The sequence below is a fragment of the Drosophila suzukii genome, chromosome X, assembly GCF_043229965.1.
Source record: "Drosophila suzukii chromosome X, CBGP_Dsuzu_IsoJpt1.0, whole genome shotgun sequence".
In the NCBI taxonomy this organism is placed as follows: domain Eukaryota; kingdom Metazoa; phylum Arthropoda; class Insecta; order Diptera; family Drosophilidae; genus Drosophila; species Drosophila suzukii.
The window spans coordinates 5082420-5107404 of record NC_092084.1 but is presented as its reverse complement, the minus strand read 5'-3'; the positions used below and the strand labels follow the sequence as shown (position 1 = coordinate 5107404).

Sequence of the window (24985 nt, the reverse complement as noted above, 5' to 3'; positions counted from 1 at the left end):
TGGTGGCCGGCGCTGCCACCCCCCGGCAACTGTCAGAAAAAGGCGCCAAAAATTTGCGGAGCACGCAGCTGTAAACATTAGCAAAACCGAGCCGAAATTTAGCGCGTTAACTAGCGTTGCGTTTATTTACCAGTTCCAATCGAACAGTGACCCAAAATGGATGTAGCGGATGCTCAGGTCGGCCAGCTGCGCGTCAAGGACGAGGTGGGCATTCGGGCCCAGAAGCTCTTCCAGGATTTCCTCGAGGAGTTCAAGGAGGACGGTGAGATCAAGTACACGCGTCCGGCGGCCAGCCTGGAGTCCCCGGATCGCTGCACCCTGGAGGTCAGCTTCGAGGATGTGGAGAAGTACGACCAGAACCTGGCCACCGCCATCATCGAGGAGTACTACCACATCTATCCGTTCCTCTGCCAATCCGTTTCGAACTACGTGAAGGACCGGATTGGGCTGAAGACCCAGAAGGATTGCTATGTGGCCTTCACAGAGGTGCCCACGCGGCACAAGGTGCGCGATCTGACCACCTCCAAGATCGGCACTCTCATCCGCATATCCGGCCAGGTGGTGCGCACCCATCCCGTCCATCCGGAGCTAGTTTCCGGGGTGTTCATGTGCCTGGACTGCCAGACGGAGATCCGGAATGTGGAGCAGCAGTTCAAGTTCACCAATCCCACCATTTGCCGCAATCCCGTGTGCTCCAATCGCCGGCGCTTCATGTTGGATGTGGAGAAGAGTCTGTTTCTGGACTTCCAGAAGATTCGCATCCAGGAAACGCAGGCGGAGCTGCCCCGCGGCTGTATTCCCCGCGCGGTGGAGATCATTTTGCGTTCGGAGCTGGTGGAAACCGTTCAGGCTGGCGATCGCTATGACTTCACGGGTACTCTGATCGTGGTACCTGATGTAAGTGTTCTCGGAGGAGTGGGAACTCGGACGGAGACCAGTTCCCGGCACAAGCCAGGCGAGGGAATGGAGGGAGTGACTGGGCTAAAGGCGCTGGGCATGCGGGAGCTCACCTACAGGATGGCCTTCCTCGCCTGCAGCGTTCAGGCCACGACAGCCCGATTTGGCGGCACCGATCTGCCCATGTCGGAGGTCACGGCGGAGGATATGAAGAAGCAAATGACGGACGCCGAGTGGCACAAGATCTACGAGATGTCCAAGGACCGCAATCTCTACCAGAACCTGATCAGCAGCCTGTTCCCCTCGATCTATGGCAATGATGAGGTCAAGCGGGGTATTCTCCTCCAGCAATTTGGCGGCGTTGCCAAGACCACCACCGAAAAGACTTCGCTGCGTGGTGACATCAATGTTTGCATCGTGGGCGATCCCAGCACGGCCAAGTCACAGTTCCTCAAGCAGGTCTCCGACTTCTCGCCTAGAGCCATCTACACCTCGGGAAAGGCTTCCTCGGCGGCGGGTTTAACGGCAGCTGTCGTGCGCGATGAGGAGTCCTTTGACTTCGTCATCGAGGCGGGAGCCCTCATGTTGGCGGACAATGGCATTTGCTGCATCGACGAGTTCGACAAGATGGACCAGCGCGATCAGGTGGCCATCCACGAGGCCATGGAGCAGCAGACCATCTCGATAGCTCGCGCTGGAGTCCGAGCTACTCTAAATGCGCGCACCTCCATTCTGGCCGCCGCCAATCCCATCAACGGACGCTACGATCGTTCCAAGAGTCTGCAGCAGAATATCCAGCTGTCCGCACCCATTATGTCGCGTTTCGATCTGTTCTTTATCCTCGTGGACGAATGCAACGAGGTGGTGGACTATGCCATTGCCCGCAAGATCGTCGATTTGCACTCGAACATCGAGGAGTCGGTGGAGCGGGCCTATACCCGCGAAGAGGTCCTCCGCTATGTGACTTTTGCGCGGCAATTTAAGCCGGTGATTGGCCAGGAGGCCGGCAAGATGCTGGTGGAGAACTACGGACATCTGCGGCAGCGCGACACTGGCACCTCGGGTAGGAGCACCTGGAGAATAACGGTGCGTCAGCTTGAGTCCATGATTCGTCTGAGCGAGGCCATGGCCAAGCTGGAGTGCTCCAATCGCGTGCTTGAGCGCCACGTCAAGGAGGCCTTCCGCTTGCTGAACAAGTCCATCATTCGGGTGGAGCAACCGGACATTCATCTGGACGACGACGAGGGTCTGGATGTGGACGATGGCATCCAGCACGACATTGACATGGAGAACAACGGAGCGGCGGCCAATATTGATGAGAACATGGACAACTCCGGCAGCGCCGCTGTGCAAAAGAAGAAGTTCACGCTGTCCTTCGAGGACTACAAGAATCTTTCCACCATGCTGGTGCTGCACATGCGCGGCGAGGAGGCGCGCTGCGAGGTGGAGGGCAGCGATACGGGCATCAAGCGCAGCGATGTCGTCACCTGGTATCTAGAGCAGGTGGCCGAGCAGATCGAGTCCGAGGATGAGCTGATCTCGCGCAAGAACCTCATCGAGAAGCTGATCGATCGGCTCATCTACCACGACCAGGTCATTATTCCGCTCAAGACCTCCCAGCTGAAGCCGATGATCAAGGGACAGGGCACGGAGGATGAGCAAACGGAGGACGATCCCCTGCTGGTGGTGCACCCCAACTACATTGTGGAGTGATCAAGGCCGGACAGCAGTTTTTTACACCCTAATCTACCTAGTTAAGTTTCTGTTTCCACAACCTTGATTTTTTTGCTCACCTAATCATTGTATTTAGCTGTAAGTCTAGAGTTTAAAGCGCATTAAGGATTCGTAGACCCCTTAGCGGTCAAATCATTCATGTTTTCGCCAAAATAAACGTTCATCTCAAGTTTAAGCTGGTTTCTTCACACTTTCACCGGGTAGATGCAGTTGTTTCCCTTATTTTCTGGACTATAAACATTGTTTAGCAATGACGATTTTGAATTGAGAGGTCAGGTTACGCTCCAAGATCTCTTTGCATTCGCCGAAATAAACGCTCATCTCAAGTTCAGCTTGGTTTCTTTTCATTTTAATTGTACAGATGCGTTGATTAATTGCCTATGAAATAAAAACGAGGCCCGCAGAGCGATCGAGAGGAGAATGCTGTTGTTGTCTACTTCTCGAAGGTGTAGTGCTTGACGCCATCGCCGGGATATTGCTTCGCGGCCACGGGGCGGTACATCTTCTTGTCTTCCAGCCAGTAGTAGAGGGCCAGGCAGCCGGACATGACGCCCAGGAAGCAGACGAAGTAGTACGAGTTGTTGTAGCGCGGCTGTTCCGCCTGCGACCAGCGATCCTCGCTGTACAGATCGTGATCCGCCGAGATCTAGAGTGGGAACAGAGTGCAGATTGAATGGAGATCTATGGAGCTAGCTAGCGGGTGGTCCTCTTACGGGCTCGTGGTGGTTACGCTTGTGCTCCGGATAGTCCCAGGGATAGTAGGTGTCCTTGGCCTCCACGCCCAGACCGCCGCCCACTTTGGGATAGTCGCCATAGCCCAGGCCGTCGTCCGCATACGGTTTGTACTCCTCCGGCAGGAGGTAGTACTTCTTGGCCGCCGCCAGGCGCTCCTTCTCCGTCTGTGGATAGGGTGCCGGCTTGTAGTCCTTGTTCCAGCCAGCCACTAGAAAGAGAAAAACGAGTTTTTAGCTCGGCCCAGGCAAAAGTTACGTAAACAAGAGGTAAACAGTGGTGCAGGTTCGCCGGATTCCTGCTCCGCCGCCATGGCACTTACTGCTGCGGATCGCCTGGCGAGCCACGGCGGGATTGGCGGCGCACAGCTTTTGGGCCAGGCCCACGGTTTTCACAAACGCCGACATTGCAGGCTCGCTTCAAAGTTCCCGAATTTATTTCCGATTTCAGTAGAAACAGCTGTTGGCCTGCGAACTAATCGATGGGCTATCGTTGTCGCGCTGCCCGCTATCGATAGTTGGCAAGCGATAGTAGCAGTGTGCAAAAATTATTCACGAAATTGCAATACTCAAGCTTGCTAATTTTGAAACAGTGAAAGATTTGTTTTCTCACAGTAAAAGCTGGGAGCTCTTAGGTATTTCCGTAAAAAGTATGTGTGAATTTCACAATTTTCCAAAGCTTGTTACCTATTTGATGTATTACAATATTAAAATCGTATTGTGATTAGTACTTTACCCTTTCCTTTAATGATTTTTTCAATCTCAATATTGTTCTATATAAATTTAGCAATCATCGATAACAACTATCGATAGGCGAAAGTCTGCACCCGCGCATCGAAGCTTTGTTGTTGTTTTTGTTGGTGTTGTTGTGGTGGGCTCGTCCGTGAAAGATCACTTGGCAAACTTATTTATTTTGTTAATTACCCATTAAGAAATAAGCATAAAGATGGTGCTACCGTTATTGCAGCGCTCCTCGCTTCGCGGCGTTCAGCAAATTACGAAACCCTGGGCTGCCATTGGAAGTTTGCGTCTGGTAAGGATTTCAAATGAATATTGGATATATTTTCCTTCGATATGGCCAATATCGCGCCTTATGTAATGCTTGTTTCGCCCATCAACCGTCTGTAACTCCAAAAAATGCATTTATTTGTAAACAAAACAAGGCGAAAAGAAGTGCAAAGGAAAACGCATAAAAAAAGCCGGCGTTTCGTAATCATTATACAATGGAAAATGGAAGTGAACGCCTTCCAGTAGTCAGTCACTGGAAACTTCTTGTACAACTACAACTTCGACCACTTGTGGACCGACTCCAATTGGACTTTCGGCTGGCCTTCCAATTGGAAGCCGCTGCATTGATTTTTTCACTCAATTTTTCTCAGGTTTTGGTTTTTTTGTAATTCGCACTCAAATCACATGATAAAAGCGAACAAAACAAACTCACACCGCGAAAAAAAACTCGCGAAACGAGTTGTAATTCAAGAAATTGTGCTGCTCAGCAAATTCTTGTTTTCGGCAATTGAATTAAAACCGGTTAATTTATAAATATTCGTAGGCATGGTAATATCCATTTGCCGACCACTGTAATACACTCCCTGTTGTTCAGATAACTAGAATATATATGGTACCAGATAGTAGGGACGGTCGGGCATAAATTACACTCATAAATCCAAGGAAAGTGATACCATCACACATTGCTGGTGAAAATATAAGCACTAGGAATCCAAAAGATAAAGAGTTATTCAAATTCTCATATTTTTGTTTATTCCAGATACGATTGTATTTTAAAACATTTTCGAATATACATATGATTCATAGGATGGTTCATGCCATTGAGTGCATTTGTTTTAACAAAGATTGTATTTTAAGTAATATATTTCATATTATACTCCTCCAAATTAACGAATCCTGAATATGTTCCAAGCATACAGAAAATTAAAACAATTTGATCAAGAATTTCTTAATAAAAATTAAGTTAGAATGGTTAGGATAGGCACCAGAATATACTTTGTGTTCCTTGTAGATTGTATATTTATGATATATTTTGAACTGCGAGTGTTATTTTTGTGGCACGGTCTGTTTCCTGAGTGCCAAAGCGCTGCTGATTAGCAAAGCACCCCATGCCAAGTAGGGTCTTCAGTGCCTAGTCTTCGGTCCCCTCGAGAACAGCCCCCTTTTTTTACACCTCCACAGTTCCAATTTGTTTTTTGTTGAGAGCGCTCTTTCAAGAATCTGTTCGCCGTTCACTCGGGGCTTAGATTTATTTCACTTTATAGAGTAGAGGCGCCCGGTCTTATCGGTCTCAGTTAACTTCGAGCAGCAGCCGTTGTCGAGTGTTCGTCCTCTGGTTTCTCACTTGTGATTTCCCAGCTCCGATTGCACCCAACTTATCTCTCATCTACCATCTATCTCACTTGAAATGGTCAGATGGGCCCCCTCCATATATTCTTCGTATACCCCGGTCTTAATCTGGTCATTTTTCCCGCAGGCCTCCCAGGAATTTCGCGTGGAGAGCGACACCTTTGGCGAGCTGAAGGTTCCCGCGGACAAATACTATGGCGCCCAGACGATGCGATCCCAGATCAACTTCCCCATCGGAGGGGCCACCGAACGGATGCCCGTGAGTAATAGCCCCTAGTAGTTCCCATCGTAAATCCCGGGGAGTAATTAACTCACGTCGTTTATATAATTAAAAGTTAGTTGCTAAAGCTTTGGGTAAATAATGACAATGGAACCCAGTCTCTATATCATTACTTACTTTTTACATTTTATGTGAAAAAACCCAAGTACCAACCATTTTAATTAACTTTTCAATGACTTCATAACTTTTAATTAAGTACCCTCTTAATTAATTTGCTATATATGGTTTTCTGAAAATTATTTGTAAAATATATAAAAATATAAACAAGTTTCCAATTGATAGATTTAGTATACTCAGTTCTTTATTTTCGATTTAGTGTTCAAGGTTCAAAAAGTAGCGAGGTTTAGCTAATTACAAAGTATAATAAAGTTGAAACTTGGCTTTGCTTACGGATAACAAAGAAAATGCATTTGTACATTCGATATTAATGTAATTTTTCAAGGCTTAGAAAAGTTGCAATGCATTGTAAATTATAGAAAATGGATTCAAATGCATCGATTGAGTTTATGAATACCAAAGTATTTCATAGAAAATAAAAAAGTGGAGAAGAGAACTAGAACCATCTAAAAATTCAGGAATGAGTGCTTAACTGGGAGTAATATGATCGAGCCCAGGGGAAATGGTACTTTATAATACTTTAGAAAATAAAAAGTTGAGCAAATTATTGGAACCATCTTTAACTTCAGGAATTAGTGCTTAACTAGAGAATAATATGATCGAGCCCCTCGGAAAATGGTACTATATTAGCTTTAACTCTTTAAAAAACATATATAGTATCATATAATTAAAATTCTCATCTCTCCCCCCCCAGAAACCCGTGGTGCAGGCCATGGGCATCCTGAAGAAGGCCGCCGCCGAGGTGAACAAGGAGTTCGGACTGGACAGCAAGGTGAGCGACGCGATCTCGAAGGCGGCCGACGATGTGATCTCCGGCAAGCTGTACGCCGACCACTTCCCGCTGGTCATCTGGCAGACGGGTTCCGGCACCCAGAGCAACATGAATGTGAATGAGGTGGGTTTGGAATCCTTTCCTTGATCGGCAACTTCCTTATAACTCTACATTGCCCGCCAACCAGGTCATCAGCAACCGCGCCATCGAGCTGCTGGGCGGCAAGCTGGGCTCCAAGACGCCCGTGCATCCCAACGACCACGTGAACAAGTCGCAGAGCTCCAACGACACCTTCCCCACCGCCATCCACATCTCGGTGGCCCTGGAGCTGAACAACAACCTCAAGCCGGCGATCAAGACGCTGCACGACGCCCTGCGGGCCAAGTCGGAGGAGTTCAAGGACATCATCAAGATCGGACGCACCCACACCATGGACGCGGTGCCCCTGACCCTGGGTCAGGAGTTCAGCGGCTATGCCCAGCAGCTGGCCTACGCCCAGGAGCGGATCGACGCCTGTCTGCCGCGTGTCTACGAGCTGGCTCTGGGCGGCACTGCCGTGGGAACTGGGCTGAATACCCGCAAGGGATTCGCCGAGAAGTGCGCAGCCAAGATCGCCGAGCTGACCAACCTGCCATTCGTCACCGCGCCCAACAAGTTCGAGGCCCTTGCTGCCCGTGATGCCATGGTCGAGGTCCACGGTGTGCTTAATACGATCGCCGTCAGCCTGATGAAGATCGCCAACGACATCCGCTTCCTGGGCTCCGGTCCGCGGTGCGGCCTAGGCGAGCTTTCGCTGCCGGAGAACGAGCCCGGCAGCTCCATCATGCCCGGCAAGGTGAACCCCACGCAGTGCGAGTCGCTCACCATGCTCTCCGCCCAGGTGATGGGCAACCAGGTGGCCGTGACCATCGGCGGCTCCAACGGACACTTCGAGCTGAACGTGTTCAAGCCCCTGATCGTGTCCAATGTGCTGCGCTCCATTCGCCTGTTGTGTAAGCTTGGCAGTTGAAGGGTTTTGATTGTGCGGCTTCTACATACTTATATTCCCTTTTTAGCTGACGGCAGCAGGACCTTCACTGCCAACTGCGTGAGTGGCATCCAGGCCAACCGCGAGAACATTGCCAAGATCATGAACGAGTCCCTGATGCTGGTCACCGCCCTGAATCCCCACATTGGCTACGACAAGGCCGCCAAGATCGCCAAGACGGCGCACAAGAACGGAACGACCCTCAAGGAGGAGGCCATCAACCTGGGCTACCTCACGGAGGAGCAGTTCAAGGAGTGGGTGCGGCCCGAACAGATGCTGGGACCCAAGTAGAGCAGTAGGCAGTAGGCCAACCTGTCGCCGTCTGACCCCAAAACTCACCCATCGCTGTCATCGGAATATCATAATTGTCGGTTTTCCAAGCTAATCGGGCTTGTTCGTTTGTATATGAATCGCTCGGAATCGCAGATCAATAATAACTGAAAATGCTGAAGCAAATGAATAGCCTGATCCTGGCCAGACGCCATCTCTGGGTGGCTGGCGGTGGCCTGCGGGCCAAGGAAGTGAGTAGAGTTGGTATGTGGGGTTCTAGTCTCTAGAAGGAACGCTTTTCCAGGGCGACAAGGGCAAGGGCAAGGGGAAGGGCAAGGAGAACGAGAAGTTCCGCACGGAGAAGGACACCTTCGGGGAGCTCAAGGTGCCGGCGGACAAGCTTTATGGGGCCCAGACGATGCGCTCTAAGCTGAACTTTCCCATTGGCGACATAGCCGAGCGCATGCCGGTAGGGATTATCCAGCTATTAAAAGCCCTACTCCTTAACTTAATCTCCCACTGCACGCAGATGCCTGTGATCCAGGCCATGGGCATACTGAAGAAGGCCTGTGCCGAGGTCAACAAGGAGTTCGGCCTGGACGGTAAGATCTCGGACGCCGTCTCCTGCGCCTGCGACGATGTGATCTCCGGCAAGCTGTACAAGCAGGGTCACTTCCCGCTGGTCATCTGGCAAACTGGTTCCGGCACCCAGTCCAATATGAACACCAACGAGGTGAGATTGAGTGGGGAGAAGGGAAAAGTGATATAGTACTAGGTATTATAGGTACTATTAGATACTTTGAGGCCGAGTATTGCAAAGACCTCTACTAGGATAGTTGGTTTTTTGTTTATTTAAAATAGTTTCCGTAGTATATTAAATTAGGACGAATTTCTCACTTCAATTCTATTTTCCAGCATTTTTTTTTAGAATTTTGAAATAAATTGCACGAAATTTGTAAAAACTATTTTAAAACAGATGGTATTCGTTATCTAAGATTCTTTATCGATACAAAACCGTCATTATTTTATTTTTGATTTTAATTATCATGAAGTTTTTGTCAAAAAATTTATTCAAGTATGTGAATTTTCGAAAATATTTTTCAACAAAATCAAGTGTTGTAAAGTGCTTTATTTTAAATATGTTCTGTAAAAAGGTAATTCATATGAAACATGATTTTTGACATTTACTAAATGTATATTAACATATTTTTTTAATACTACGCAGGTGATCAGTAATGCGGCCATCAAGATGATGGGTGGCGAACTGGGCAGCAAGAAGCCGGTGCATCCGAACGACCATGTGAACAAGTCGCAGAGCTCCAACGACACCTTTCCCACGGCCATCCACATCTCGGTGGGCATGGAGCTGAACGAGCGACTGGTTCCGTCGGTGACCCACCTGCGGGATGCCCTCAAGTCCAAGTCGGATGAGTTCAAGGACATCATCAAGATTGGCCGCACCCATCTGATGGACGCAGTTCCTCTGACCCTGGGCCAGGAGTTCAGTGGCTACGCACAGCAGCTGACCTACGGCCTGGATAGGATCAAGAGCTGTCTGCCGAGGGTCTACGAGCTGGCTTTGGGCGGCACTGCGGTGGGCACTGGCCTGAACACCCACAAGGGATTCGCCGAGAAGGTGGCCAAGCGGATTGCCGAGCTCACCTGTCTGCCCTTCGTGACGGCGCCCAATAAGTTCGAGGCCCTGGCCGCCAGGGATGCCATGGTGGAGGTCCATGGAGTGCTCAACACGATCGCCGTGAGCCTGATGAAGATCGCCAACGATATCCGACTGCTGGGATCGGGTCCGCGTTGCGGACTGGGGGAGCTCATGTTGCCGGAAAACGAGCCGGGTAGTTCCATTATGCCAGGCAAGGTGAATCCCACGCAGTGCGAATCGATGACCATGCTGTGCGCCCAGGTGATGGGCAACCAGGTGGCCGTGACCATCGGTGGCTCCAACGGGCACTTCGAGTTGAATGTCTTCAAACCATTGATAATATCGAATGTGCTGCGCTCCATCCGGCTGTTAGGTGAATTTTAATGGTTTTTGTCGAGGATCCGCCTTACTGGGATCTTCCTGTTTATCCACAGCCGACGGCAGCATGACCTTCAGCAAGAACTGCGTGGAGGGACTGCAGGCCAATAAAGAGAGGATCGACAAGATCATGAACGAGTCGCTGATGCTGGTCACCGCCCTTAATCCCCACATCGGCTACGACAAGTCCGCCCAGATCGCGAAGACGGCCCACAAGAACAAGACGACCCTGAAGGAGGAGGCCCTGAAAACCGGAATCACCGAGGAGCAGTTTAAGGAGTGGGTCAACCCCAAGGAGATGCTGGGACCCAAGTGATCCTCGTCTTAGTTACTATTGATGTTGTTAGCTGGATGTAATAAATTTGCCATGTTTAAAGATTATTAAAAGTATAGAAACTTTTGTTTTTTTTTTACAAAGACTTAACGTATTTTTCATCAAAAAAGTAACGGCTATTTGGCTTTCAAATTTTAAATGGTTCGAGTCCCAGCTAAACGCCACCGGTTAGGGTCACCGGTATCGATTTTTGAAACCGCAATATACCATAAATAGTAGTGGTCACACTGGCGCCTTGCTGTTTTTAACTTTTTCTTTGTTTTTATCGTAAATTCCAGCGTAATTAGCTGCCGTTTTTAAGCGGAATATAAACAGAAAAAGCAGATAAACAAGTGTTCATTTCAGTGGCCTTTTTCCTGATCGAAGAAATTCGAGCTGGAAGCGATTATCTAACGACAAAATCGAAACGAGCGTTGGAGTAGGCGCAGATAAAAAGAATAAGGCAACCAGGCAAGTTGGCTCTCGTAAATTATCCGTTCTGACCAGTTTAAAAAAAGAGCAAAATCAGTGTAGCCCACACAGGCATCGAAAAGGCGATATATCTTTCGAGACAGAGAAAAACCAACCTTTTGGATCCGCGGATTTTGCCTTGTAGTTGCACCACCACCCACTCTGCAACCCGCCCCCTGCAGCTGCACCGCCCACTTCCAACACCCACAAACAAAAAATTTATATTTACGACGCAAAAACAAAACAATCGAATTGAAACCAGCTGTTTGGTTATCGATCGACGGTATCGATCACACACACATGAGCAACGTTGGCGAAGAAGAAGAGTCATCCAGAGTTGAGCACCAAGAAACCTAAAAAATAAGGTAATTTTAAGCATAAACTAATTAGATGGTTAACTTAGAGGGGCTTTCGGTTGCAGGCACTTGAGCCGAGGTCTTTGTGGGCCGAAAGATGTCTGTGAGACTGCTGACCGTGCGACTGATCAAACATGGTCGCTACATTTTGCGCAGCTATTGTAAACGTGATATACACGCCAACATTTTGGACCAGAATCAATTGAAGACAAGAAGCAAGCGAGGCTTTCCCCTACCCTCCACCGCCGCCCATGTGCTGCGGGTGAGTAGCTATAGATTCCCTTCGGTAAACAGCCTTTTATGCCACCCCAATCCCCACCAGACAACGCCCCAGCAGGCGGCCAAATCGGTGGTCAATGTAGTGCCCCGCACCACCACTTCCCCGGCGGGAACACCACTGAACGCCAGCTCGCCCAGCAGCAGTGGTCTCTTCCGAGTGGGCCAACATGCCCGCAAACTCTTCATCGACAACATCCTCAGCCGGGTGACCACCACCTACTCGGAGGATCTGCGCCAGCGGGCCACCCGCAAGCTCTTCTTCGGCGATTCCGCCCCATTTTTCGCCCTCATCGGCGTTAGTCTGGCCTCCGGATCGGGTGTCCTCAGCAAAGAGGATGAACTGGAGGGCGTGTGCTGGGAGATTCGGGAGGCAGCTGGCCGGCTGCAGAGAGCCTGGAACCAGGACGAAATCTCCGAGACGCTGGACAGCAAGTTCAGCATAGATGACTTGGAAATCGGGCCACCCATTGCCAAAGGTTGTGCCGCTGTCGTCTACGCAGCGGGCTTTAAGAAGGATGGAGCCTCAGAGACATCCGTCCATCCCGATACTGAGCCGTCACAGGCCACTCCCGCCTTTGCGCCGAATAGCTGGAGTGCCCACGAGATGATGTCGCCGCTGCAGAACATGTCGCGCTTTGTCCACAACTTTGGCGGCTCCGTGGACAATATCTTCCACTACAGCCAGCCCTCAGCGGCCAGTGACTTTGTGGGCGCCCAGGAGAGGGAGCAGGAGCAGCAGCAGCAGCAGCAGCAGGACCTGGATCCCAAAAGCAGTGCCTTCAATGTGGTAAATAAAAATCTATAACCAGCCTTGGTTTAGATACTCATCCTGCCTTTACTTGCAGAATTCCTCAGCGAATCCCAAGATAAACAGCTCTGTGGACCGCTATCCGCTGGCCCTGAAAATGATGTTTAACTACGACATCCAGAGCAACGCCTTGTCCATCCTGCGTGCCATGTACAAGGAGACAGTGCCGGCCCGTCAGCGGGGCATGAACGAGGCCTCCGATGAGTGGGAACGCTTGCTGCAGAACCAGACGGTCGCCCTGCCGCCGCACCCCAACATAGTCTGCATGTTCGGTTTCTTTTGCGATGAGGTGCGCAACTTTCCCGACGGTCACCTCTTGTACCCGGTCGCGCAGCCTCAAAGGATAAATCCGCAGGGCTACGGGCGCAACATGTCGCTGTATCTGCTGATGAAGCGCTACGACCACAGCCTGCGCGGCCTGCTCGACAACCAGGAGCTGGACACGCGCACACGCATCCTGCTGCTGGCCCAAATGCTCGAGGCTGTCAACCACCTGAGTCGCCACGGAGTGGCCCATCGAGATCTCAAGTCGGACAACGTGCTTATCGAGCTGCAGGACGATGCCTCGCCGGTGCTGGTGCTCTCGGACTTCGGCTGCTGCCTGGCGGACAAGGTGCATGGCCTGCGCCTGCCGTATGTGTCGCACGACGTGGACAAGGGCGGCAATGCGGCGCTGATGGCACCGGAGATCTTCAACACGATGCCCGGCCCGTTTGCCGTGCTCAACTACGGCAAAGCGGATCTGTGGGCATGTGGTGCTCTGGCCTACGAGATCTTCGGAAGCCACAATCCCTTCTACTCGAGCAGCGGCGGCCTGGCACGCGAGAGCGGCGAGCTGACGCTGTCACTGAGGAACAGTGATTACCGGCAGGAGCAGCTGCCTCCGATGAGCGATGCCTGCCCGCCGCTGTTGCAGGAGCTGGTCTACAACATCCTCAATCCGAACCCGTCCAAGCGGGTCAGTCCGGATATTGCGGCAAATGTGGTGCAGCTGTTCCTGTGGGCCCCGTCCAATTGGCTGAAGGCGGGTGGCATGCCCAACAGCTCTGAGGTGGGTGCCTAACCAGATAGTCTCTTTGTTTATATTGCTAATTATATGTCCCATTCGCAGATCCTCCAGTGGCTGCTTTCGCTGACCACCAAGATAATGTGCGAGGGTCGTCCGCAGCTGGGCGCGGGACCGCTGCCGATGCCAGTGGCCACCAACGGACGACGCGCCTACGTGGAGTACCTGCTCATCTGCAGTTTCCTGGCACGCGCCCGGCTGCGTCGCATTCGCGGGGCCCTCAACTGGATCCAGAATGTGGTGGCGTAGGCTATTGGCCCCGGGATATCTACTTGTTACCCTGAGAAAATCAAATGGAAAAGCGTGTGATACCTATATTTTACATATGTATTTATAAAACAAGTTAAAAATTAACCGCATGCTCTCCGCACAATTGTCTATTGCTCCTGGAGATCCTCCAGTTCCTGGTTCAACAGCTGCTCCTCGGCCAGTGCGTCCTCGTATTCGCCCTGTACACGCAAGATGAGCTCGCTGATGGCCAGTGGCACCTCCATCGAGTCGCCAGAGCCGTTCCTCAAGTCATCAATCAAAATCTGGACAATCTGGCTCATCTCCTTAATGCTCCTGCGTGCCCGCTCTAAACGCTCCTCGAGATCGGCGTCCATATCTCGGTTGGCTGGGTTTACTTGGGGATGCTGCGGGGATTAAAAGTGTGCTATATAAAATGGCTTAAGGACTTAGATTAGCAATTACCATGACTAGAATTTCTTAAATTAATTTTTTGTTCGGCAAATTCGAATGTCTTTTTGACAGTACGCTAACAGCGATAACGATTACTCCTATCAGGGCTTCAGTAGTTTTCGAATGTTATCGATTGCCATCAGGGCTGACGAAATATAAAATTTTGAAAAACATTCAATTTTTGAAAATATTTTTCGTAAATTGTTGAAATAATGCAACTTTCTACTTATTTTCATTAAAACATAGTTTTTAATTAATACAAATTAAATTCATTTACAAAACAAAACATTCCTCCCAGGGCACTTATGATTTCAGATGTTATCGATAGCCGTCAGGCTGATAAAATTTCAAAATAAATCAAACTAAAAAAGGGTTTCTCAAAATTTCGCTTAAGTTATTAAAATATAGCGACTTTCTATTTAATTGCACAAAACGCATTATTTTAAAATGCATTTTAGTTTATTTACAAAAAAATTCTGCCAGGCCTTCCGCGATTTCAAAATGGTATCAACTGCCTTCAGGAATGACAAAATTTCAAAAAATACATGTTTTTGATATAATTTTGTTTAAATTGTTGAAATAATGCGACTTCATATTTCATTGCATCATTATTTATTACAAAAAAACATTTTAATTATTTTACAAAACAAAACATTTGTTTTAAGTCTACGCTTATATCAATTTAAAGTACAGAAAATCAAAACTTATTTGCTAATCTCCACGCGACTGACGCACAACTTGTGATCGTAGAAGGAACAGGTGGCCATGGTCAACGATCCATCATTGTTCCCAAAAGGAGCCCAATCGGCGCCGTAGCAGATGCTCTTGTGCTCCTCATAGGCGCCCAGCAAACTCAAGCCAGGCGCACTGGCATCCAGCTGCACCACGCTGAAGTTGGTGTACATGCAGGCGGCCAGGATGAGATCGGGATGAAGGGGATGCGGCTTCAGCCTCCAGATGCCTCCGCCCAGGTCCAGCTCCGCCAGAGTTCGCTTCATGGACCGAATATCGAACAAACGCAGCTGCTCATCATAGCTGCCCGTGAGCAGATGGTGCTCGTGCCTCGGATGACTTAGCAGGCACGTCACTCCGGCCATGTGTGCCCGGTTTGTCCAGGCTCGCTGCTCCGTCCGCAAATCGTGGGCCATCAGGAGCATATCGTCGCCACCGCTGTACAAAAGATGCGGTGACCAGCGATCAAAGGCGCAGGTCCAGGCTTCAAAGCCATGAGATGACCAGGACCGCTCCCGGCTAATCACGCCCTGTGGCGAGTACTTCAGTAGATGCAGATCACCCTTGGAATCCGAGATGGCCAGTTGAATGGTCTGCTCCTCATCCCGACGCCAGTCCAGGGCCAGAGCCAAGGGGGATTCCTCCTGCGACTCCTCCTCCGCAAGGCAAAAGCACGTGCGTTTCTGTAGCTTCTGCTCATCCCTTAGGAATTCATAGATTTCCAGCTGACCCAGTGAGTTAACCGTGGCCAGATGGGGATGACCATCACCGCTCCCGGCTGGCAGCCACTTCATGTCCAGTATGGCCGCCGTTTCGATGCACTGCAGCCGCTCCAGGCTGGAATCTGGGTCTCCGAAATGGTATAAATAAACGCGGCCTTTGCGGGGACGCTTGGGGGAGGCCTCCTGCTCCTCCGGTTCCCCCTCATCCTGGACCAACTGGTAGGTGCCGCAGGCAAAGAAGCTTCTTTCCGGATCATCCTGCGGCAGCCACTCCACGGAATCCGCCGAGTATTCCGTATCCTCGCTGTGGAGCGTTGTAAACATGTTTATAATCAGCTGCTGTCTGCTATCGATAGTTGATAGCTTCCGCCAGGGCTTCCTTCGATAAGTCCCCGCCAATCGACCGTTCCTTTTTAATCTTATTAGATTTATTTGTTATTTTCGCTTTTTTGCTAATTTAAAAAATTAATAGTTAATACATATAACTACTTAGTGCTCTGTTTACGCGCTACATATTCTGGATTAGGTTTAGTTGATCTCGTCCCTCGCTCGTAGTTTTTAGCTGCACTTCCTCGATTTTCAGTGGTTTTTGGGGCGTCACAGTGTAATTTTTCTTTTTTTTCGGGGGGCTTTAGGGGCTGCCAGGCATCCTTCTTATTGCACTCGATCCTTGATCTCCGCTTACGATCACTTTTTACAAAATCTATCTTTCAAGTACCTCGCGACACATATTAAAAAACATATTTAAAAAAAACTCTTATTGATAACTATAGACAATCCCTACTCATCGCAGATCTCTCCTTCGTTTGTGCGTCCAACGCCTGATGGTGTTCTCTTGGTTTCTTGGCGTTTATGGCGGCCTGGCTACCACCACATCATCCACTCATCCCCACTAGCGGTTGGTGCTGCGACTGTGACGCCTCCGCGATCCTCATTTGGTCTTCATCACAATGATGGGCTCGAGTATCTTCAACATGTCATTGTTCTCGGGTGCTCCGGTTCCATTGCCGCCGCCAGAGCCAGGAGCTCCTCCCCCTCCGCCGGCCGCATTGCCATAATCCTTGACCACCTGCAGTTTGCTGAAGCCGGGATGTGGCTGCTGCTGCTGCTGCTGATGGAGCTGCTGCTGCTGATGCTGACTGATGGTCACCAGGCGGTGCTGCTGGTTAAGCACAATCGCCTCGTGATGCGGATGCTGCACCAACTGCTGCTGCTGCTGCTGCAGGCTGCCGGCAATCTGTTGCAACTCGTGTTGCTGCAACTGCAATGCCGGCAACTGCTCGTGGTCATCGGAACCATCGCCGCCGCCGCCGTCCAGGGGGGAATCGTCGTCATCAGCCTTTACCACCGTGACGAAGCCACCATCGCTGCCCGTGCCCGTGACCGAAACGGCTTCGCTTTCATACAACTGCTGCTCGGCGCTGATGTCCTCGTCCTCATCCTCATCCTCCTCCTCGGTCTTGGCCCGGAACTCGGTGCTGGTGGCACTGCTACTGCGCGGCGTATGGCTGCGCATGCGTCGCATTCGGGCGTATTCCGCCTGCTTGGACAGCCGCTCCTTGCGCTCGTCCGTATTCTCGGTGGCCCGGATTTGCGCCCGCTTCAGTCGCGCCCGCTCGCTCAGCTTCTGGAGCCGCGTGGCCCGCTGCTCGGGCGTCTCATTGGCACGCACCGCCCGCTGGTGGGCGGCCATCTTGTCCAGGCGCAGTCGCTTCTCCTCCTCCGTCTCGTATTTGTTCGCACCGCTGCGTCGAGGCGTCGACACCGGCGTTCGACTGTCGCCATCGGCCGTGGAATGTACATGAATCTGACTCAGCTGAAGCTGCTCATGATGCTGCTGGGATGTCTGCGATAGTGGCCTGCCGCGACGCGGCGTACTGGTGGCCAGCTGCGGCACGGACAGCATCTGGTTGAGCTCCTGCTCCAGTAGGCTGTTGACCTTCAGCTGCTCTTCGCTGGCCAGCGGATTCTTACGTGGCCTGCCCCTGCCGACAGTGGCGGTGACAATCTGTGGCGTCGTCGTCGTCGCTGCCGCCGCCGCCGGCTCCTGGTGTCCACCCAATCCGGTGACCGTAAGCGTTGGATTCGCCGCCAATATGTTGTACTGGCCACCGGACGGGCTGTTCGCGCCACTGGCGTTGGCAAAGTTGACGGGCGTGAAGGGCGGCGGCACTGGATTCGGTCCGATGCCAATCTGGAAGCCGTTGTGATACATCGGATAGTAGGCGGTGGTGGTGGTGCCACCCGCTCCCGTTGTCGTGCCCGCCGTCACGACGCCCACGTGGCCGACATTGGTGGTACTGGTGGTGCTGTTGCTGCTGCTGGTGGTGTTGGGGAAGGTGTGGGCCAGGTAGGGGAACTGGTTGTACAGCTGCTGGGCCTGGCCGGGCGTCGCCTTGAGGAGCTTCTGCTCCCCGCTGGCGGTCGTCACGATCACCTTGGTCTCGTTGTGGCCCAGGCTAACAGACCCGCTGTTATCGTTGCCGCCCGCTGATCCCGGAGCATCGCTGTCCGACTGCAAGAAGGGTAAAGGAGTGGAAAGCCAACGGGTGAGTCGGTTTGGTTTGGGTTAGGGCTTCTTTTTTTTTTCTAAGGAGTACAGAAGTCTCTAATAATTAATTGTAAATCTCAATTTAAAATAAGACAGCTTTCTGAGATTGAAAATGGGTTTATGGATGGGTTTCTGAAAAGGAGCGAGTGAGTATGATGGTGCAACAGAGATAGAATGGGGACACACACACCGCACACAAGCCTCATTTCGATTTATAGCAAATTAAAACCAATTTTCGTTTGTTTCTTGTTGGTAAAAGTTTCTTGATTGGTTCTCTTCGCTTTCAACATTTACATCGCTAAATACATATATCCACGCTCTATGTTAATTCATTTGGTTCTTCCAAAAAACGAAATAACAAAAAATAATACAAACATCCAACAATAACGAATACAAGAAGGAAGTTAAAAGCTTTTCGGTTAAGAAACAAACAAAAAGAATTGTCCATCATCCTACTTTCCAGTTTCAATCACTTTCCTATGATGCAGTTGATTTCACCAACTGCAAGGAAAATTTTTGAGGTTCATGAGTTTATTTGCAAAAGTTTGATATTTTACCAGTGCTACGAATTTGCTTTCGATTCCACATATCTCTGCAACTGCAAAAGTCATTTGTTGTTATTCATTGTTATCTTTAATTTAAATTTAACCTTCACCAGACTTGAAAAGTTACTTTAAAACCAATCAAAACTGGCAAACTCCAATATTATAATATTGATAACGAAAGGAACTCAATTAATAAAACTGTGAAATCGTTAAAAGGTCTACGACTTGGTGTAAAAGTTAAGTTGTAAACGATGCAGCGGTTCGTCAAATTTGATTATCACCTGGGCAGCTGGTGCACCGTTTACAAACAGGATTTATATCTCGAGATTGGATTGGAGTGGTTGGAACACCCTCTGCTGCGTTACGGTGTGTGTGTTTTGGGGACGCTATCGCCTCTACTTTTTGTGGCCACCGAACATTCGGTAACCATCACCCCCTTTCCTTGCTAAGGCTGCTGCATACGCACCTGAAGTTCCTGCTTCTTGGCGGCATATTTGTGCGGGTACAGCTCCAGTTGGCCACCGGCGATGCTGAAGTGGGGTACATGCGCCTGGAGCAGCTTGGTGGTGCCCTTGCCACCATCATCGCCGTAGATCTGCTGCACAAAGATGCTGCCCGGCTCGGTGCCCTCGAGCAGGGCCGCCGTGACCTGTTGCTGCTGCTGCCCGGTGATGGTGTACCGCTGATGCTGCTGCTGCTGGAGTTGCTGCTGGGTGATCTGCTGCTGCTGCTGCGGAGTCTGGGGCTCCTGCTTCAGCTGCATGGGTGGACGCAGAGAGCCGGGCGCCAGAAACATACCCTGTCCCATGTACTCCACTCCAGCCAGGGCCTGGTGCTGCTGATAGGCGGCTGCTGTCACCAGATGCTGTTGATCCTGATCCGTGGGCTGGGGGGTGCCTGCCTCGTCCGTTGTCGTCGCCGTCGTCGTCGCTGTGGTGGCCGCCTGGTTTAGATTGATAGTGTGTTCGTTAGTACAATTGGCTGCCGCCGCTGCTGCGGCTGCTGCTGCAACAGCCAGCACCTGCTGCTGCTGTTGTTGCTGCTGCTGCTGTTGTTGCTGCTGTTGCTGCTGCTGCTGTTGCTGGTGGTGGTGCTGCTGGTCCGTTGACGACGAGGAGGATGTCGGCGTTGAGACGACCACCGACGACGAACCACCGTGCACCACAACATGCTTCAGTATCTTCTTCTTTTCTCTGACCTTTTTGGCATAGTCGTTCAGCTTTCTCAGTCTTTCCTTCCGCTCCTCCGGTGACTCATTGGCGATCCTCTGGCGCGCCCTGGCCGCCATCTCCGCGAGCCGGAGCTTTCGCTGATCGTTCGTCTCGCTGGCCCGATACATGCGCATCCTTTCGGCCAGTTTGGCCAGACGCTTGGCCCTCTGGTCCGGCGACTCCATGGCCCGGCGGAGCCGCTGTCTGGCCGCATTCCTCACCAGCCGCATGGCCCTCTCTATGTCCGACTCATTCTGCCGCCTCTGACGATTGGCCTCTGCATTCCGAAGAAGCCGCTTGCGATACTCGTCCTCGCTCTCGCGCTGCCGTCGCTCCCGCATCCTTTCAGCATTTCTGGCCAGACGGCGCTGGCGTGCCTCGGGACTCTCGTTCCACCTCTGCTGGTGGCCAGTGGTGGAGGCACCTGTTATGGAGGCGGAGCTGGCACTGCTCGTCGGACCCAGGGGAGTGGGTGGCTGTTGCTGCTGCTGCTGCGACTGCTGCTGCTGCAACTGTTGCTGCTTCAGTGGGGTGTGGGCATAAAGCTGAAGATGCTGCTGCTGGAACTGCAGTTGATCCTGTTGCTGCTGGTGAAGATGCTGCTGCTGCTGCTGCTGGAACTGCTGTTGTTGCTGCTGCTGCTGTTGATGCTGCTGCTGCTGGTGTTGCTGCTGCACGTGTTGCTGCTGCTGCTGCTGTTGCTGTTGCAACTGCAACTGGTGATGCGAGGAGAGGGGTACCAACAAAGCTGAGGGATGCTCGATGAGGAGGCGGGCATTGGAGCCATTGATGGCCAGCACATGGGTGGCGTACTGCTGCTGATCAAGTGAGGGCTCTATTTTTATCCCATTGGGATCTGGTTCCATTCTTGGTCAAAAGCCGGGGGCAACAACAATCGAAATTGTCGTCTATCGGGGGCTTCAGGAGTAGTTGTACTTGTAGTTTCTATGTGTTGTTATCGAAAGGATGAGCGCAGTCCTTCCGATACCTTCGATAACATCTAGGGGCCGCGCTCTTGCTCTCTCCCTCGCACTCTCCCGCTCTTTTGCTGCTCCTTGGCGTTTCCTCTTTGTGTTTGTTTTGTTTCGAATATGCCCACAAGTTATATAAAGAATATGTGTGTGCTTGTGCTGGCGCCGCCGTTATTATCTCCCTCCCGCTCACTCTCTCGCTCACGTTCTGCGCCGATACGATCGCTAACTGTTATTGCGGTCCTCGATCATTTTCGTATTTTCTCTTTAAGATATGGGTTCTTTTCCTTCTTTTGGCTGCCTTTTTGGTTGCCAATTTCGTGCGTTTTTTAAAAAGCGTGCTTCTTCTTCCGAGTAAGTGACAATTGGCGCCGCCGCCGCGCTGCTGCTGCGCTGCCAATCGATTTTTCACATGATTATACACACACACCCATGCAGCACGCCGCTCGCACACACACACGCACTGCTGAAGCACACTCACACATAGGCAGCGTACGTGTGTGCGAGTTTTTTTCCGCTCCTTATTTTGCTTTTCGCACAATTCTTAACCCACTGTTGGTCGGTTGTTCCATTTAATCGCTATGCTATGCAGCCTGGCGCTCCTTTGGCGGGCTAAGAACTGGAGTGGCGGCGCAGCAACCGCAGCACCGACTTTGACTGCAAATGGCGGGGGTTTATCCTTCCAACATATGTCTTGCCCTGTCGACCGGATCGAATTGTCTTTGACTCGAACGTTATTTTGTTGCTTTTTCGGATCTCGTGGCACTGTTCTTTTGATTTAATTTACTTAATTTTATTTCAGTTGTTTTCATTTTCCGAATAGTTCAGTTTAGAGGTGGAGAAACATCGATGGAAATATCGATGCTACGATTGCAAGTCGCGGTATTGGCAAGCCGACAATTTGAAAATATCGATATTAACTTGTACCAGGAGGGTGTCTCCGCTATGTCTACAGTTTGCATCGGATAATTTCAAGTTATAATTAATTAACAAATTGATAACAACAAAACTATCGATATAAATAGTATCGGAAATTGGCGTTTTGGCGGGAGAAAGTCTATGCTGGGTGGGTGTATTGGCTGACAGTGGGCAAAAAGTTCGTTTTTCGTAATAAACTCTTGTTTTAAAGATATAAAATTTGAATATTGCAGATATACTTTTAAGACAACAACTTAATTTAAGTCTCCTTCTGTTTTTTGATTAGACTTTGTCTTCTTTAATATCTGAATATCAACATCGACTTGGAGACCGACAGCTGGTTTCATTTATTACTTGACTTGAATGCATAAACTAACTTTGGATAAGCTTTCGGTGGATAAGACGTTCCCTTCCCCATCTTGATGGTTTCAAGTATTTCAAGTACTTACCAACCCCAAAAGTTGACTTCTCGCCCATTTTTAGAGCGCCACATTTAAAAATTGTGAATGCAACTTTATTCAAGTATATTCATTTTGTTATTCTCGTTTTTTTTTGTCACTTGTTATGTTTCTTATATTTGTTTTTGTTTTCTCTTTGATGGTGTGTCGTGTGTTTTTTTGTTGTTGTGTATTGTTATTGTTAGTGTACACGCATATTACAATACACAAAAATGTATTTCAATCTTAAGTCTTAAGGCGAAAACAATTGATAAACGTATTTAGACAGGAAAAAACAGTTTGAAATTTCGACTAGAACTTAATGGTTACTCTTTATTAATAATAATTAGCATAATATATACGTGACTGTATATATATATCAAGAGGGCCCCTAGCGGAAGTGTCTTCAATCCGTCTAAGGACATGGGCGTGGGAGGGGGATAAAGATAAGGATAAGGATGTGGGTGGTGGGCGGTGGCAGGGAGAAGGATTGCGTGCTATAACAAATATTTCGTTATGTGCCTGGCAACGGATCATGTGTGTATGCTCCAAATATATATATATATTTATATATGTGGGGGCTGCCGAGTGTGTATATCCTTATGTGAGTGGCGTTGTCCGTTTTGGGTTACATGGTAAAGAACCAACTACACACACATATGGGGGTTGATTGCCGCCAGGGTGCCTCAGTTGTTTTCGAAAAAAAACATATTTTGATATTATAGCAAGTTTCGCCCGAGGATTTGCTGGAAAGGCACTTGTTGCCTCGTCCATCCGCGATTTCATTTTTTAGTTATTGTTTTTTTTTTTCGATTTTTAAGTTACGGTTGCGACAGTTTCGCAGTCGTTTGCGATTTTTATTTACAGTGAGGCACCCTGGCGCTGCTGTAAGCTTCCTTTTTCCTGGGGAAAGTGGGTGGTGGGGGGTGGGGGGCATTACTGCCTTTTTTGGGGGCTCTACATATACATATGTGTGCTATGACTATGCTAGTGCTTGTGTGTGTGTTTTCTTGTGTCGCGTGTGTATACATACATACCGTACGAATATAATGCATGCATTATAAAAATACTTTACTTTATGATTACTTTACGTTTCTCCATCTTGTTAATTGGTAATTGTTAATTGTTAACTTAAAAAAAAAATTTGCCTGGCTTTAATCCTAGAGTGCCTGCTGCCCATTCAACTGCATCTGCTGATCCTGGTGAACCTCCTGGTTTCCGTTTCTGTTTCTGTTTCTGACTGGTTTTCTGTTATAGGCTGTATACAATATATATTATTTATGGTTCCTCTATTCATGAGTGTTCCCCTGCCGATCCTGGCCTTAGCTTACTCAGCAGAAGGTGCTCCGCTTCGCCACCACCTGCCTTGCGGAGGAGAGCCAGCTCCAAAATAGCTCCGGGATGCCTAGATGATCCTCTCTCTTAGTAACCCTTGAGCCTGTCGGCCAGCGGCGGCTTTATGACCTTGGGCGCACTGGCGCGAGCCACACGCATCCTTTCGGCCGCCTTCGCCAGCCGCTTCTTGCGCTCCTCGACGGTCTCCGAGGCGCGGCGCAGTCGCTGCCGCGCTGCATTCTTCATCAGTCTTAGGGTTCTTTGTACTTCCGTTTCGTTCTGGCGGCGCACACGATTCGCCTCCGCATTCTTGGCCAAACGCACCCGATACTCGGCCTCCGATTCCTTTGCCCGCTTATCCCGCATCCGGGCGGCGTTCCTCTCCAGCCGCCTTTCCCTGGCCTCAATCGATTCGTTGCTCCGCCGGCGAGCTGCCTTTTGAGCTCTTGAAGATTGCCCTGGCTGCTGGGTGGCGGATTGCTGGGCGCTAAGATGCGGCACGCCAAGATTGGCAAGGCCTGGTATGCCACCAAGTTGGCTGGCCTCGACCACAACGCCTGCGGACAAATGATGATGCAGGGGATGCTGCTGCTGCTGCTGTTGGAGCACCTCCTGGTGGGGATTCCCCTGCTGTTGCTGCTGCTGCTGCTGCTGCTGCGACTGCTGTTGCTGGTGGGGATTGCCTGGCTGGGTGAAGCTCTGCTCCAAACTCAAGACGGCCGCTGTGCCAGTCGCTGCACTGGCTGAGGTGGCACTGGCGGCTCCAGATCCTGATCCCGACGAGGAACCCGCCGCCGAACCCGTAACCGAAACGGAGACGGAGGTGGCTACGGATGAGGCAACGGCTGCCGCTGCAGCCGCCGAACTTGTGTAGTTGTTGTACTCTAGGAGGCCACGATTGCCCGGATAGAGGGCATGGTGCATGGGGCTCTCATAGCTGAGATACTCCGGCTTGATGAAGAACGGGTCGCGGGCGGTGAGGGGGGCCGTCGGCGAGTTGAGGAAGTAGAGGCGACTGTGGTGCTCGGTGGTAATGCTCCCTCCGCCACCCACACCCGCGGACATCGGGGGATTTGTGCGCTCGCTCGCGTCTCGACTTTGGGGTCCGGTTTCTGGTTACTTCTGGGCTTGGCTGTGGAAGTCCTGCGGAGATTCGGTTCGCCTCTTTTCCCGCGCGCGCCGGGAATTAACGCAATTAACTGGCCTGGGCAAAAAAAATGTGGCGAGTAAACAACAAAAGCGACATAACTAATCAATATGGAAAAAAGCTGCCGCTGCCGATGGTCTTTAAGAAACATCGATAGCTCCTTGCCAAACATCGATGTTAGCGATGTTTTGAAAACCTGTCCACCTCTAAAAGCTCGCATC

At 50.4% G+C, this 24985-nt stretch overlaps 8 protein-coding genes across 12 annotated transcripts; 4 read left to right on the top strand and 4 right to left on the bottom strand.

Annotated features, from left to right (window-relative positions):
* The first annotated feature begins 35 nt into the window (after window positions 1-35).
* On the top strand, window positions 36-2806 carry Mcm6 (minichromosome maintenance 6). The gene has a single exon (XM_017081605.4). The coding sequence runs from the start codon at window positions 157-159 to the stop codon at window positions 2608-2610; it is 2454 nt and encodes an 817-aa protein (XP_016937094.2). The 5' UTR covers window positions 36-156; the 3' UTR covers window positions 2611-2806.
* Window positions 2807-2953: 147 nt separating this feature from the next.
* Window positions 2954-3853, bottom strand: ND-ASHI (NADH:ubiquinone oxidoreductase subunit ASHI). Its single transcript, XM_017081609.4, has 3 exons — window positions 3686-3853; window positions 3345-3574; window positions 2954-3277 (listed from the first exon to the last, which is right to left on the bottom strand). The coding sequence occupies exons 1-3, from the start codon at window positions 3768-3770 to the stop codon at window positions 3065-3067; spliced, it is 528 nt and encodes a 175-aa protein (XP_016937098.1). The 5' UTR covers window positions 3771-3853; the 3' UTR covers window positions 2954-3064.
* Window positions 3854-4174: 321 nt separating this feature from the next.
* Fum1 (Fumarase 1) lies at window positions 4175-8372 on the top strand. 2 transcript variants are annotated; one of them, XM_017081607.4, is made up of 5 exons: window positions 4175-4395; window positions 5848-5979; window positions 6812-7012; window positions 7077-7881; window positions 7945-8372. In XM_017081607.4, exons 1-5 carry the CDS (start codon window positions 4309-4311, stop codon window positions 8205-8207), a joined length of 1488 nt encoding a protein of 495 aa, XP_016937096.2. In that variant the 5' UTR covers window positions 4175-4308; the 3' UTR covers window positions 8208-8372. The 2 variants fall into 2 exon arrangements, with proteins under 2 accessions (XP_016937096.2, XP_016937097.2); XM_017081608.4 differs by lacking the exon at window positions 4175-4395 and adding an exon at window positions 5627-5781.
* Fum2 (Fumarase 2) lies at window positions 8297-10617 on the top strand. Of its 2 annotated transcripts, XM_017081606.4 has the most exons (5): window positions 8297-8437; window positions 8491-8655; window positions 8716-8919; window positions 9412-10216; window positions 10278-10617. In XM_017081606.4, exons 1-5 carry the CDS (start codon window positions 8360-8362, stop codon window positions 10535-10537), a joined length of 1512 nt encoding a protein of 503 aa, XP_016937095.2. In that variant the 5' UTR covers window positions 8297-8359; the 3' UTR covers window positions 10538-10617. The 2 variants fall into 2 exon arrangements, with proteins under 2 accessions (XP_016937095.2, XP_036676726.2); XM_036820831.3 differs by having other exon boundaries at window positions 8491-8919.
* Window positions 10618-10764: 147 nt separating this feature from the next.
* On the top strand, window positions 10765-13868 carry Pink1 (PTEN-induced putative kinase 1). Of its 2 annotated transcripts, none has more exons than XM_065867921.2 (6): window positions 10765-11005; window positions 11064-11370; window positions 11427-11623; window positions 11684-12427; window positions 12486-13499; window positions 13560-13868. In XM_065867921.2, the coding sequence occupies exons 3-6, from the start codon at window positions 11459-11461 to the stop codon at window positions 13761-13763; spliced, it is 2127 nt and encodes a 708-aa protein (XP_065723993.2). In that variant the 5' UTR covers window positions 10765-11005; window positions 11064-11370; window positions 11427-11458; the 3' UTR covers window positions 13764-13868. The 2 variants fall into 2 exon arrangements, with proteins under 2 accessions (XP_065723993.2, XP_065723992.2); XM_065867920.2 differs by having other exon boundaries at window positions 10771-11005; window positions 11069-11370.
* Window positions 13869-14790: 922 nt separating this feature from the next.
* Window positions 14791-15973, bottom strand: LOC108015268 (diphthine methyltransferase). The gene has a single exon (XM_017081630.4). The coding sequence runs from the start codon at window positions 15971-15973 to the stop codon at window positions 14900-14902; it is 1074 nt and encodes a 357-aa protein (XP_016937119.2). The 3' UTR covers window positions 14791-14899.
* An 86-nt stretch (window positions 15974-16059) lies between these two features.
* Window positions 16060-21783, bottom strand: LOC108015267 (uncharacterized). Of its 2 annotated transcripts, XM_017081629.4 has the most exons (3): window positions 19944-21783; window positions 19212-19688; window positions 16060-18164 (listed from the first exon to the last, which is right to left on the bottom strand). In XM_017081629.4, the coding sequence occupies exons 1-3, from the start codon at window positions 20820-20822 to the stop codon at window positions 16581-16583; spliced, it is 2940 nt and encodes a 979-aa protein (XP_016937118.2). In that variant the 5' UTR covers window positions 20823-21783; the 3' UTR covers window positions 16060-16580. The 2 variants fall into 2 exon arrangements, with proteins under 2 accessions (XP_016937118.2, XP_016937117.2); XM_017081628.4 differs by having other exon boundaries at window positions 19212-21783.
* A 554-nt stretch (window positions 21784-22337) lies between these two features.
* LOC108015020 (prespore vesicle protein) lies at window positions 22338-24898 on the bottom strand. The gene has a single exon (XM_017081248.4). The coding sequence runs from the start codon at window positions 24680-24682 to the stop codon at window positions 23705-23707; it is 978 nt and encodes a 325-aa protein (XP_016936737.2). The 5' UTR covers window positions 24683-24898; the 3' UTR covers window positions 22338-23704.
* Between the last annotated feature and the right edge of the window lie 87 nt (window positions 24899-24985).

Excerpts from the sequence above, each read along its gene's own strand:
- ND-ASHI (XM_017081609.4), bottom strand. The coding sequence starts at position 3,770 with ATGTCGGCGTTTGTGAAAACCGTGGGCCTGGCCCAAAAGCTGTGCGCC. Across the intron at positions 3,575-3,685 it reads TCGCCAGGCGATCCGCAGCA|TGGCTGGCTGGAACAAGGAC; the intron begins GTAAGTGCCATG and ends TTCTCTTTCTAG. Across the intron at positions 3,278-3,344 it reads AGCGTAACCACCACGAGCCC|ATCTCGGCGGATCACGATCT; the intron begins GTAAGAGGACCA and ends TTCCCACTCTAG.
- LOC108015020 (XM_017081248.4), bottom strand. The coding sequence starts at position 24,682 with ATGTCCGCGGGTGTGGGTGGCGGAGGGAGCATTACCACCGAGCACCAC.
- Mcm6 (XM_017081605.4), top strand. The coding sequence starts at position 157 with ATGGATGTAGCGGATGCTCAGGTCGGCCAGCTGCGCGTCAAGGACGAG.
- LOC108015267 (XM_017081628.4), bottom strand. The coding sequence starts at position 20,822 with ATGGAACCAGATCCCAATGGGATAAAAATAGAGCCCTCACTTGATCAG. Across the intron at positions 18,165-19,211 it reads CCAAGAAGCAGGAACTTCAG|TCGGACAGCGATGCTCCGGG; the intron begins GTGCGTATGCAG and ends CCCTTCTTGCAG.
- Fum2 (XM_036820831.3), top strand. The coding sequence starts at position 8,360 with ATGCTGAAGCAAATGAATAGCCTGATCCTGGCCAGACGCCATCTCTGG. Across the intron at positions 8,920-9,411 it reads CCAATATGAACACCAACGAG|GTGATCAGTAATGCGGCCAT; the intron begins GTGAGATTGAGT and ends AATACTACGCAG. Across the intron at positions 10,217-10,277 it reads GCGCTCCATCCGGCTGTTAG|CCGACGGCAGCATGACCTTC; the intron begins GTGAATTTTAAT and ends GTTTATCCACAG.
- Fum1 (XM_017081607.4), top strand. The coding sequence starts at position 4,309 with ATGGTGCTACCGTTATTGCAGCGCTCCTCGCTTCGCGGCGTTCAGCAA. Across the intron at positions 7,013-7,076 it reads GCAACATGAATGTGAATGAG|GTCATCAGCAACCGCGCCAT; the intron begins GTGGGTTTGGAA and ends CCCGCCAACCAG. Across the intron at positions 7,882-7,944 it reads GCGCTCCATTCGCCTGTTGT|CTGACGGCAGCAGGACCTTC; the intron begins GTAAGCTTGGCA and ends TTCCCTTTTTAG.
- Pink1 (XM_065867921.2), top strand. The coding sequence starts at position 11,459 with ATGTCTGTGAGACTGCTGACCGTGCGACTGATCAAACATGGTCGCTAC. Across the intron at positions 11,624-11,683 it reads CCGCCGCCCATGTGCTGCGG|ACAACGCCCCAGCAGGCGGC; the intron begins GTGAGTAGCTAT and ends AATCCCCACCAG. Across the intron at positions 12,428-12,485 it reads AAAGCAGTGCCTTCAATGTG|AATTCCTCAGCGAATCCCAA; the intron begins GTAAATAAAAAT and ends CTTTACTTGCAG.
- LOC108015268 (XM_017081630.4), bottom strand. The coding sequence starts at position 15,973 with ATGTTTACAACGCTCCACAGCGAGGATACGGAATACTCGGCGGATTCC.